The sequence below is a fragment of the Tetrao urogallus genome (assembly GCF_951394365.1).
Source record: "Tetrao urogallus genome assembly, chromosome: 1".
Taxonomy (NCBI): Eukaryota; Metazoa; Chordata; class Aves; order Galliformes; family Phasianidae; genus Tetrao; species Tetrao urogallus.
Genome location: NC_136813.1, coordinates 21621438 through 21634446, shown reverse-complemented (window position 1 = coordinate 21634446; position 13009 = coordinate 21621438). Strand labels below are relative to the sequence as shown.

Sequence of the window (13009 nt, the reverse complement as noted above, 5' to 3'; positions counted from 1 at the left end):
GTACTGCTGATTTGATATCATTACTTTTGGCACATCCCACAAAAGCTACTAACATCAGTGCCCCACATATCTGTTGAAACGTAATATTAATTATGGTGACTCAGCACATTACATTTAGTATAAAGTTAGGAGAGTAATAAATGCATGCTCTTCTAATAACAGGAAAGTCTACCGTGAACTGCGTAGTACGACTTGCCTGCATTCCCTTATTTGCCGTACAGCCTTAACCAGCTCGTTGTTTTTCAGACACTCCAGCATGGACTGAATGGCTGCTTCCGTAGAATTGAACATGGGCTCAGATTCCATGCTCAGAGGCTCAGCTGCAATCGCGGCAGTAGCATCCTTAAGATTTTTCTTCAACTCACTCAGTTCTCTTGACATATTTAGCAGCTGTTCCGAGGAGAAAGATATGAGATGCATGTTTTCATTCTCCATAGGTACCAAAGAGTGGTTATTTCAAGTCTGTTCTATTAGCAGTACAAATTATGGAAAATACCCACTTCAACAAGGACATTCCTTGAACCTTTGTGCTCTGTACTGTAAACAAAAAAAACACAAACTACAGATTTTTAAGCTTTGAGTTTAAGATTAACTATGTGGGAATTTTGTCCTCCTTTTGCAAGAGCACATCTGAACAATTTTCTATCTGTCATTCCCATTTCATATCTGTTTTCATATAAATATGCATAAGTTCATGAAAACAACTTTTACTTCTCTTATCAGTGATGTTATTTATTTACAATACACATGCAGGAGCTGATAGGCCCTTTTCTCAAAGGCTGAAAAGTTAAAGATCTACCTTCAGATGCTCATGTATATTAAAAATAGCCACTGTCACATGAACCAGAAATGGAACTTCTTTTACATAGCAAAATGTGCTCATTTTGTGGTGAAACAATTGCCCCTCATTCCGCTACAGCCATAAGCTGTGTTATTTATAGCAATCTAACAAAACAATCTATTAAACAGTTATAGAAATCAATCCTCTAATAAAGAACAGAAGATATTTCTCAAATCTCAGCCACTCTAACTAGATTCCCAGTACCTGTTTGTCTCTTAGAAGGAAGCAGCGTACTCACTTACAAGACTGCCTGGAGAACAGTTTCTTAAGACTCAACAAGTACTGAAAGTATTTCTACTATTATGGTACATCTCACATCTAACAAACCAACCATCTCTGTTTACTGGAGAATCTGCAATATACTAGAATATGACAGAAGATTCACTTTGTTGCTTAAATGTTTGTAATGCAGTAAGCAAAGTACATACAGTAACTTCTTCTCCTCAGCAGTTTAAAATATATGGACTTCATCAGGAAAAAAATATACAAAGAATGGCAAGTTAATGTTACTGTTTCTCTTGAAATGATGATCATTCAACTTAAAGTGATAACCTTGAAGATAACTTCAAAAGTAGCATCTATTTTACGCAACTGCTGACAATAAACTCCTCAGAGCACAAAGATGTTTGGGTTGAAAAAGATGTGTTGTTATGCCATAAATACTTATCTTTATAATGCTGACAATAAAAAGGACTCAATTATGGGATTTTGTTAACTACAGTCTTAAAATACGTTTAACACTCTTGGGAAGCATTTAACTGATTTCAGTCTGGTTATCCACAGAACAGGATCAGGAAGACTCGGTAATGTTGGCCACGTACCTCTGGCATCGAACTGACTTCGTGCACTTGTCCAATAAGTTTACAGTAGGACTGAAAAAGCAACAGCAGCTGGAAGTGGAGTTTATATAATCTCTGACACAGTTCCAATTGCTAGGGAGAGAGTTACAGAAGAACTAATCAATAAAGATCCATAAGTCAGGATAGTTTTTAATAACCAATAAAACCAATCTGAGATAGTTTAGTTCTTCAAAAAACGTTATTTTACCAAAGTATGATCATATACTATTTCAAAAACCAACTAATGTTCGTTTTTTCTGCAGATAAATCATATAAGACATTGGAAGTCAAAATTACAGTAGCTCTCAAGTAGCACGTCAGCACCAATCTCAAAGCAGTTTGTATGTGTTAGCTGACCACTGCAGCTGGAAAGCAGAGGCAGGACATGGGAGAAATGACTTGGACTTATAGAACATAAAACTCTTTAAAATATCAGAGATGGCCAAAGACCACGTCTGAGAGGTTGGAAATCCAAGAGAGAAGCAAAGAAGTATTTGCCCACAGGGGCCAAAGCTCCTGCCTGCTACTTTCATGGGAGAGGTAGAAGCAAATAAACCCAGCCTGGAGTGGGGCAGAGAAAATGCCAGCTCTGCAGTTTAAACTTCAGCTCATGGATTTTCAGCATCTTAATGAAAACATACAGCAAATAGAAAGAATTTAATGTGTAAGAGAATGTCTAGCTTCACACTGTCCTGTGAAGTCTAATTTGTTTCTTCCAGAGGACTGTGCAGCACCATACGAAAAGTGTTGGACGCACTGTAGTAACAAGAAATGGGCACATGTGCCACAGACATCGAACTAACATGCTGGTGGTGCTGCTGTCTGTGTGTGTCACCAGGAGGGGATCTCTTGGAGTTCCACAGATGGATCATGGTGGGGAGGGTAGGAATACTTCATCTTTGGCAAATTACAGAAGTGAAAATTCTGCAAGTGCATGTCTGAAGGCTTCCAGTCCTTTACAGGAAAGACTTACAGACTTCAAACCACATTTAATTTGTCATCTCCACAGGAAGAGTGACCATGCGCAGGCTCAGTGATCTTTCCATTGACTTGGGGGAATGAGAGCAGAACTTCATGCTAAACATGGCAGGAAAGAAGATTCTGTTTATGCCTTTGCCTCCTTAATGGACTTCAGCTGCTTGCTCAATAGAGGTCAGTGCAAATGTCAGCACAAATACTAAGAAAAAGTACTTTAGAAACATAGGCATTAATTTGACTGTTTATATATGGTTCAATATGTGTCAGGGTTTTCACCGATAAGATAAAATGAGAACCACATCTTTAGCATTCCAGTTCTAAAATTTATTTATGAGCCCAACAGTTGAGGTCAAAAGAGCAGCTGGATGGCAAATCTCACCACTGTTCATCAGGTAAGGGTGGGCACCAACTGCCTAGCTATGTACGGTCAACCAAGGGCATTATCAAAACTGGGCAGAGCTGGTGTCCCTGCCCATGCCATGGGAGGGCGATGGAAGAAAGTGGGAGCGGGGGGGGGACCAACAAGTGTTGGGGGTCAACCTGACCCCACACATCTGTGGTGGGGCAAAGGAAAGGAATGTCTGTGTGACCTGCTCGGCCATAAGTGAATTATGGGTGCAGTACAGACAAAACCTACTGTGGCCAAAAGAATGACAAGGCAGAGCGTGAGGGATGCTGTCTATTAAACTTGCTCAGTGATCGTTCTCTGTAACTGAGGCCACACAGCACTGCCAAACTTGCATGTGTATTACAAAGGTTCCTCCTTCCACAAGTAAGATTGACTTTTCAGACAGAACCTCCTGGAAGAATTCTCTGTCTTCTGGTTGCTTCTGAGCCACAGTTGAGCATGAAGCCAGGAATGCCAACAGTGCACCAGTAATGCCAGCCCAAGAGGCTCACTTGCTCCTTGCTCCCAGTCCAGGTTCAGTAGCAGGGACACGGGAGGTTCTACAGAAATTCACTCTGTCCAAATTTTGAAGAACTGGTAAATCTAATTGGCAGGTAAACACAAATAATCTTCAAGTTGTCAGGGAGGTAAAAATGAACTCAAAACCAGCACATAGTGTAATATAATTAAGAAATACAATAGATTGGCATGTAATACACTATTTTCTAGTCTTTGGGGCACAGTAATTCAGTGCTACTCTGCTAGCTGCTAATCTGAATTAAGACAAACTAAGGTTGAATTGAAGGCTCAAGTTTGAGTCTTTCAGTATGAAGTTATCATATCAAAGAACTCCATTTTTTTTTCCTCTTGACCTAAGAACATTCATCAACATATAACAAAAACAATTTTAAACAACTGTCTACTGTAATTTTTAGTTTTTTCACACAGAATAATTGAAAATTGTGAAATTAAAAGAATTTTTAAAAACTAACCTTCTACTCCAGCATATGATAACCATTTAGAGACTCAGTTTTCACAAAGTAATGTAAGTGACAATTTGAAATAGCATATGAAAGTGTCAGAATTTTGGCACAGTATCTTTAGATTTCACAAAACACATCTTAGTAAATGATTTTAGTCACTGCATGTAGAACCACATATTTTAAAAGAAAATTCCAACAAAAAAGGAAAACATGCTTAGAAGTAAAACAGTAAAATTGGGGTGTATTAGTCCATCTAGAGATGGACAAAGAATATGAAAGAACTTCAACTTACTGCAAGAGATTCCATTTGCTACACAGCAAGCATGGCACAGGAGAAAAGGAAAGGAAAGAAAGTATAGTGTCAGTGTAATGCATGCAATAGGAAGCACAGCCCATCTGTAACAGCATAACTTGTCAGCAGTATTAGCAATGCTTGCCTCAGTAACTGCCTGGCAGTGTTACATACGACATGCAGAGCACTCAATAAAATCAAGCTCTGAATTCTAATGGTAAATCACAGTCTAAATTCTAATAGTAACTTATAGTCTAAATATCCTCCTCAGTTAGACCTTCATATTTATTAGTTTTGATTTATCCTGCTCAGAAGCCCAGGAGCTTACAGTGAATTTGGGTTAGGAAGTTCAAGAAATAACACTTTTATTTAAATTTTCTTTCCTTAATATTGTAAAGAGCTCGTATTGCAAAGCACTCAAACATTATGCAGGGCTTTCAAGCGATTAACAGTACTGATTTTTTAATTTTCTTTTAAAGAAATATTTTATTATTTAGGAATACTTCTATTTTTGGATGTAATAGATCTGAAGAAATGTACAGGATAAGCTGTTGGGTTTATTACTTGGCACACTACAATGGAAACATTTAATACATAACTTAAGCAATCATAAGAAAAAAAATAAATGGAAAATGCCAGTTTGGTCTGACTACATGGCAGGGCCACTTGTTCAGATCTGCATTCCCTTCTCTTACCAATCATGATTCACTGATCTGTAATTCTGAAGCTATTAAAATGTCAGTGTAAGCATTGTTGTGAAGTAATAAAAACTCCAATTTACCCATAATAGCATTTCAAAGATTAAGGATCACCGTCTCAGAAATAAATTTCTCAAAAAAGAAGTGCTCCTCTTTTCTCTACCAAGAGCCACACTCGCATTTTGTGCATGTTTAATGCAGATCTCCTTACTAATATTATATTCTTGTGACATTTTAGATGACCAGAATAATGATGTCAATGTTGTAGCCAACAAACCACAATGACGTCTGCCCAGCTGCAGCCTGCACATGACACTAATAAACTTTGGAAATTCTTACTAAAATGATTTACCTTCAGTAAATCAGTACAAAGGCATCAAATAGAGAAAAGTCAAATAATGCTAACTTTATATGGTCACACAAAGTACTTTGGTCCTGTTTCTTTCCATGGCCTTGCAATTAAAAATGTATGAAAAGTATCGTACCAAATCTTGCACTAAACTTCAACAAAACCATGACAAGTTTAGCTTTACACTTCTGCAATGCTTAATTTTAAGCCTTTAATGTTCTTTGAACTTTTTTTTCTTTTTCTTTTTCTTTTTCTTTTTCTTTTTCTTTTTCCTTTTCTTTTTCTTTTTCCTTTTTTTTTTTTTTTCCTATAAGTGTTAGTATTCTTAAAAAAGCCTTCCTGTATATCCTGGCTTCCATGCAGTTCATGAAAATTAAGTTTTGTTAAGCTGTGTTTCAGATAAGAAGAGGACAAGAGCAGACAGAGCACCGTGCCCTAGGTGTGCCCATTTGTGTTTTTAAAATCTTGTCTGCCTCTCGGGCTCCTCTGAATCTCAGCATGCCAACAAGTTTCACTCAGACTTTTGAAAAACACTGAATCCAGGTATAATTTCTAACGTGCCATGGAATTGACTTTCAAGAAGAGAGAAAGCAGAAAATAAGTGAATTCCATGGTCTTTTTTTTTTTCCCCACAGGAAAACTTTTTTTTCTTGTTTACTGCTTCAAAAACGATAAAACAAACAAAAAAAAGTCATGGAGAAGGGGGTAGGAGGTGTGAACTGGGATTTCATCTCATATGTAAATCCCTCCTTCATCAGAAGAAACTATACAGATCTTTCAAGGAATATTATAAAATCTTTCCAAATACTCATTCAAATCAGCATGGCTCTCCAATTCCATGATTGTAACTTTTCTTCCTCACTCCTTAAGCATAAAAAATGAAAGTTGAGTAGATCATTCACAGAATCACACAGAATCACAGAATCACCCGGGTTGGAAGGGACCTCAAGGATCATGTAGTTCCAACCCCCCTGCCTAGCAGGGCCAAACATACACATTTAGATCAGGTTGCCCAGGACCCCGTCCAATCTGGCCTTGAACACGTCCAAGGACGGGGCATCCACAACCTCCCTGGGCAGCCCGTTCCAGGGCCTAACCACTCTCCTTGTAAAGAACTTCCCCCTAACATCCAACCTAAATCTTCCCTCCTTCAACTTGGATCCATTTCCCCTAGTCCTGCTATTGTCAGCCCTTTTGAAGAGTTTACTCCCCTCCTGGGTGTAGGTTCCCTTCAGGTATTGATAGGCTGCAATGAGGTCGCCCCGCAGCCTTCTCTTCTCCAGGCTGAACAAGCCCAACTCCCTCAGCCTGTCCTCATAGGGGAGGTGCTCCAGCCCCCTGATCATCTTAGTCGCCCTCCTCTGGACCCTTTCCAAAATCTCCATGTCTTTCTTGTACTGAGGGCTCCACACCTGGACACAGTACTCCAGATGGGGCCTCACAAGAGCCGAGTAGAGAGGGACAATCACCTCCCTGTCCCTGCTGACCACCCCTCTCCTGATGGAGCCCAGGATCCCATTTGCCTTTTGAGCTGCCAGAGCGCACTGATGGCTCATGTTAAGTCTCTCGTCCATCAGGACCCCCAGGTCCTTCTCTGCTGAGCTGAGATGACTCAAAAAATGACTCTGCTGAGTCATTTTTTGACTAAATGACATTTCTTTTAGTCTCCAGTATCGTGGATCTGGGCAGAATGCTCCTAGCTTCCACTTTTCTCCTCAGTTTCTACTTTAATGCCTATTGTAAGGGAACTGTGATAGACAATACCCAATTAATGGCTTTATCAGCTGTATCTTCTCTACTTGCCCTCATGAGGCCCCACTGGCAGTACTGTGTCCAGCACAAGAAGAATGTGGAGCTGTTGGAATGGGTTTAGAGGAAGGCCATGAAGATGATCAAAGGGCTGGAGCACCTCTCCTATAAGAAAGGCTGAGGGAGTTGGGCTTACTCAGCTTGGTGAAGAGAAGGCTCTATGGAGACCTTATACAGCTTAACAGGACCTTATAATCAGGAGTCACCAATTTTTTACGTAATCTGATAGCAATTGCAGAAGACAGAATGGTTTTGAACTACAAGAGGGGAGATTTTGGTTAGAAGTTAGGAGGAAATTCGTCGCTATGAGGGTAGTAAGGCACTGAAACAGGCTGCCAGAGAAAGAGCGGATGCTCATCCCAGGAGCGGTTCAAGGCCCAACTGGATGGGATCCTGGGCAGCCAGATCTAGCAGGAGGAACCCATGGGAGGGGGTTGGAACTGGATGGTTTTTAAGGTTTCTTCCAAGCCTATCACTCTATGATTCTATGACTATGAGAATACCAAATATTTAGAGTCACTGGATCACTTACACTAGTCCTTCATGCAGCTAATAAATGTTTCAGCTAAGAACCCTCAACTCCCACTGAAACAGCAACCCTTTGATTTATTACTGGAAGAATTACTTTTCTGTACTATTAGCAGAAGATAGCAAAATACTAATCCTTACATCACTGGCTTTTCTTCTTGCTTTTTTCAAGGAATCATTTTTATATACTATAAAGAGACAAGAGCTACACAGTTGCCTCTTAAGACATTAAAACTGTGATGGCAACACAGTTGTCAGTCATTTGATGACATAGGAGAGTCCCATCATAACAAAACAGTTGCTCTGTGCGAGAGTTTTTAATTGCAAGCACATTTTACTGGGGTATTCTATGTGATTTGAAACTGCAGTAGACAAAAGCTTTTTCTCTCAAACTGGAAAGTTAATATATTAGTTAGTATAAAGTTAATGAATATATTGTATTGTATATGTATAATATATACATGAATATATTGTATTGTATAAGTATCAGAGAGAAAAAGAGAGATACGATATATGTTGTTGCATTCTTCAATATCCACTGGAATTGAAGGACAGCAGAAATTGCTCCATCTGGAGAAAGCCAAAATCCTGCTGTGGTCCTCTAGAAAAGCTGTCCGCAAGAGTCAAACTGAGCTTGTCGTGAGTCCATGGATCTGTCCAACAGTGGTCAGGTAGTATAAAGAAACTGAAATTTCTAATCTAATTTCCAATCAACCTTCTAATTTAATAATGAGATTCACTCTGCCTTTAAGTATACTGTGACTCAGTTGAACTCCAGATTACTATGGCGTCAGGATGTAGATTTTCAGTCCTGTTGGTGGCCCAGAGTCATTGAACATTCAGCCACAGGAAAACCCACAGCAAAAGGCACATTCTCAACTTCTCCAGCAAAGTGCTAAGGGATGCAATGTGCTTTAAAAATCCATTAACAACTTGAGTTTGTACAGCCCACACACAATAGACTGTAATCTTTTGAATGAGCAAGTTTTAAGGAAAGTGTATACTGACTTTGGACTTGCAGAGTAAGCTGAATGTCTCATTAGGAGACAAATACTTATTTGAATTAGTTACTAATAATCGACTTTAAAAGTGGGATCTTTCATGTATCTCTTTTCAAAAATAAAAAACAAACCCCAAACACCCCAAACCAGTCTTTGGCTAGATAAAAAAATAAGAATCCCCATTTGGTAGGGAGCAAGAATGTACCATGGGATTTACTTATCTGTTACATGTGGACAGACAGCATAACAGTATGTGCAGGTAATCTGTCAATAGATCAACTCCTCTGTGCTTAAAATTCTGCAGCATCAAATGACTGAATGTAGCATCACAGCTTACAAATCAGAGACATGGACCAATCACGCCATCTGTTGCAAGAGTAAGAGGTGGAAAGGCATTCTGGCACATTCAGCTGTTGCCCAATTTGCTAGTTCCAGTAGCTGGCCTTGACAACTTCTATTTCAAGCTCCTTTAATGTCAGAATAAGCAATTTTTGCCTTTGCCTATTTTCAGCAACAGTAACAACAGTCAACAAATCATGTGCAATTATTTTGAACTAGGATCTGATTAGGGAAATCAGTGCCAAGTGAATTGTGCACACAGGCAAGCAAAACCCATTTAAGCTAGTTGTGATGCAACCCTGATGGCAAAACTGAATCTGATCTTATGTCTGTTTTGGGGTTCTCTGGGGAGTTCTGAGAATCCTAGATTTCTGCACTCCATAAACAAGGTATTGCTTTTTTTCCTTGCAATTATTTCTGAATCTTTTCAGAAGTAGCCTGGTTTTGTGTTTAGCTATTTGTGTTTCGCTAGGCATTTTTTTTATGTCAGAAGTTTTAGGCAGGATTTCAGGACTTAGTCAAACCATCAGTAAATCTAAGAGTTCAGACAGGTTCCCTAATGGCTACCACTGTAAGACAGATGTTTTTTTTCCTGCAGTTGGTAGATTCTTTGGCCATCCAGGCTAAGGGAGAACACAAAAGGAAAGGCATGAAAAAAAATATCTGTCAATCTAAGAATTACTTATCCTATTCCCTTTCTAATAACATTTCTCCTTCTCCTCTTTTCTGAACTCTTTTTCCCATTACTCTTTTGTTTATTCTTTTGTTTCTATTCTTTTGTTTTGTATTCATTTATTCTTTTGATGAATAAATAGAATGAATTATTATATATGAGAAAGTTCCCTTGGGAAGAGCTGTTTTCAATTGACAGGTGAGTTGAGAAGGGGAAGAAACAAATATGTCTGTTGATCAAACACCTACCATCCTGTCCACTTCCAAGGAATAATGTATTTTGGGTTGAAAGAACATTGCTGGGATAGAGGATTATTATTATTATTATTACTATTGTTATTATTATTATTATTATCAAGGATTCTTGCAAGAGTAAGAAACCCTTTTTTCAGACTGCTTGATAAGCAGTAAGAATACTGACTCTGGTTTCACATTTAAATCTGAGAAAAAGAACACCTAATTAAAAAAGTAATAATCAAACATGCAAATGGAACATATTTATTAACTTTTAGAAGCACTCAGACCATTTATATGTGAGCTCAGTTCATACTTTATTCCTTCTCCTCAGCATTCTCTCTGCTGTACTTTTTCAAAAAAGAAAGTAAGCAGATGATCAGCAAGATGTCTGATCCTCCATCCATTTTTGGGGGTTACCAAAATAGGGATGAAGAGTATAAACAAATTGCATACAGCAACATACATAACACCTACTACCTGAAGCCACTGATCAGAGTCTTGTGCACCAGTGGGCAGAGGTCATCCACAGGCAGCCCAATTGTGCCTCTCCATGTATCACTTAATCTCCCTCCCCGATCTACTTGGCAGGACAGGCAGCAGCACACGTTCCAGGCCCCTCTTTTGTAGATGTGAGAATAGCTCACTTGTGACTTCCCGGCACACCGTAACAATTACAGAAGAGACAGCATCTTCTTTAAACGCATAGGAAGGCATGTGCAACTTTTGCTGGTGCCAGTGCCAGACGGAAGAAGACTGAACAGTTTTCCCACCGCCTGTGACTACAGCCAGAGGATTTATTAGCAAATCAGATTTGCTAATAAAATCAAGGAAGCTAAAATGCAGGGATGGCAAGGATTTGGGATTACTGAGCAACGGCACAAAATCAAACCAAACCAAAGAAACAAATGCAACTGAGGTCAAACTGGAAGATGAAATACATAGAGATGGAATGAGAGGTTAAAATAAAAACAGAAGACAATAAAATGATTTGGGGGAGAAGACAAACAATCAAAACCAACATGACAATGTCTTAAAAAAAAAAAAAGAGTTCTGAAAATGTCATTATAACCTGTTATAAGCTACAATTCATGTAAATAGGATATGTTATTTTTTTCTACATGCTCCTGCTGTTCCGTGACTTTGGCTAATTCTCTTCATCCTCCTCCTTTTTCAATGTCCTCATTCCTTTTCCTCCAAAAAAGAAATACAACCCACAAAATAACCCAACTCATTCTCAAGCACAAAGACATCACCTGTTTCTTATAGGTAGTACATCAGATCACAGGCATGCCACTGGATCATGCTGATTTCTCAAATGACTGATTTCTTAACTGGAATTAATATGCTAAATATATATGTACAGATATATATATATACACACACTTATGTGTAAAACTTGTGTCTAGAAGTGACAGAAGAGCTATTTTGCCTTTGCTATAAATACTTTCCTAAAGCATAAATAATTTAACCAGTCATTTTACAGTCATTATTTTGTAACTGCTAATGTAAGTGGATTTCAACCAGGTAAGTCTTTCTGTTTTGCAGGCTGAGTCTGTAACAGCTGTAGACAAAATAGGAGTAAAGTGGAAGCACAGTACATCAGGACTGATTTTCAGAGACAGTGTGCTGTAGGAAAATGACTTCTCTGAAATGGATTGCACACACAGCCCAGGCAGGGTTAACTCTGATTCCTTGTCTAGAATAGGAAGGCATAAGTGTTGCCTCTGAAAACTTGTCATTTCCTTCGGCCAAGGCAACAACAATTCCTCTAAGTCTTGAGTGTGAAAACTGGATTATGCCAAACCCCATCAGTGAGAGAAGGGGGAAGTACAGCATGACCTTGTGGATCCAAAACAAGATATATCACATGTCACTTTAGAGGAGTGAAATAATCCTTCTCACTCATTACCTTCTCTTCTGAGTCCCCCGGTTGGCAGGTAATAACTCCATCTCGTGAGCCCCCAGCAAACGTTGCTTTGCAGTTTGCAAGCCACTGTTTTCAGAAATAAATTGAAAGAATATATGAATAAAGCCCTTAGCTTGATTTGCATAACGGTAACAGTATTCTAGTTACACAGAACATAAACAAAATTTTGCAATTTTGATTTTTATTCACTCAGACTATTTGCTTTGAGTACAATTTAAACAACTGCAATTTTACATTCTATTAGTACTATTAATATTTGAATTGCATAAAACAAGAAAAAGAAAGAATTATTTGCTAGCTGGGAGAAAGGAAAGATTAGGAATATTAAACATGCTGATGTTTCTAAAATTAAAGGACTTAATACATTTTAAGTTCTGGTTCATACGCTCAGGAAGAAACATGAAATGAATCCAGTATCTGAAATACTCTTTTTTATTGAATGTTAAACACAGAATCACAGAATGGCCAGGGTTGGAAGGGACCTCAAGGATCATGAATCTCCAACCCCCCTGCCACATGCAGGGCCACCAACCTCCCCATTTAATGCTAGACCAGGCTGCCCAGGGCCCCATCCAACCTGGCCTTGAACACCTCCAGGGACGGGGCATCCACACCAATTAGACACTACCTGCAGTCTCCTGACATAGTGTCAATATACACACAGAAAAACAAGAACAATAGCACAAAGCTCAATCCAGCGTACCGAGAGAGTTGCTTCTTTTCTGTTGTTGTATGTGTCCAGGTATTCCTGCAGTTCTAGGACACTGAACTTCAGTTTTTCAAGAAGGCCACAAGAAAGAAGCTGGAGAAATGAAATTTCATTAGCATTAGCTAATTTCATTAGCTAGCAAACGTCACTACAAAAGCATAAAAATACTATCAGAATAGGAAATACAGCAGAGAAAATATCTTGCAAAATAATACTTAGGTTTATATACACCAATAACAAAAATTACCTGATTTTATGTTTATGAAAAAAAAAAGATAAATAGAATAGTATATTGAGAGCCTACTGGCAACAGGTGCACCTATTTGACAATTATAATTGGATTATAATTGTCTTAATTATAAGACAATTTGGACTTGAAGCTGTGCTTTGTTTTTTAGCAGCTTCACAAAGGACTTTTT

The 13009-nt window shown here is 38.6% G+C and overlaps 1 protein-coding gene across 2 annotated transcripts in view; it reads right to left on the bottom strand.

The window, feature by feature from the left end:
- FRY (FRY microtubule binding protein) overlaps positions 1 to 13009 on the bottom strand; it is a gene marked incomplete at both ends in the record, with an annotated part of 159987 nt that overhangs the window by 619 nt on the left and 146359 nt on the right. The window contains 5 exons of one of the 2 annotated variants that reach the window (XM_079549123.1): positions 197 to 390; positions 1663 to 1773; positions 4322 to 4339; positions 11864 to 11947; positions 12585 to 12683. In XM_079549123.1, the coding sequence (XP_079405249.1) occupies positions 197 to 390; positions 1663 to 1773; positions 4322 to 4339; positions 11864 to 11947; positions 12585 to 12683 (506 nt within the window). The remainder of the gene's footprint in view (positions 1 to 196; positions 391 to 1662; positions 1774 to 4321; positions 4340 to 11863; positions 11948 to 12584; positions 12684 to 13009) is intronic. The other variant, XM_079549124.1, reaches the window with a different exon arrangement.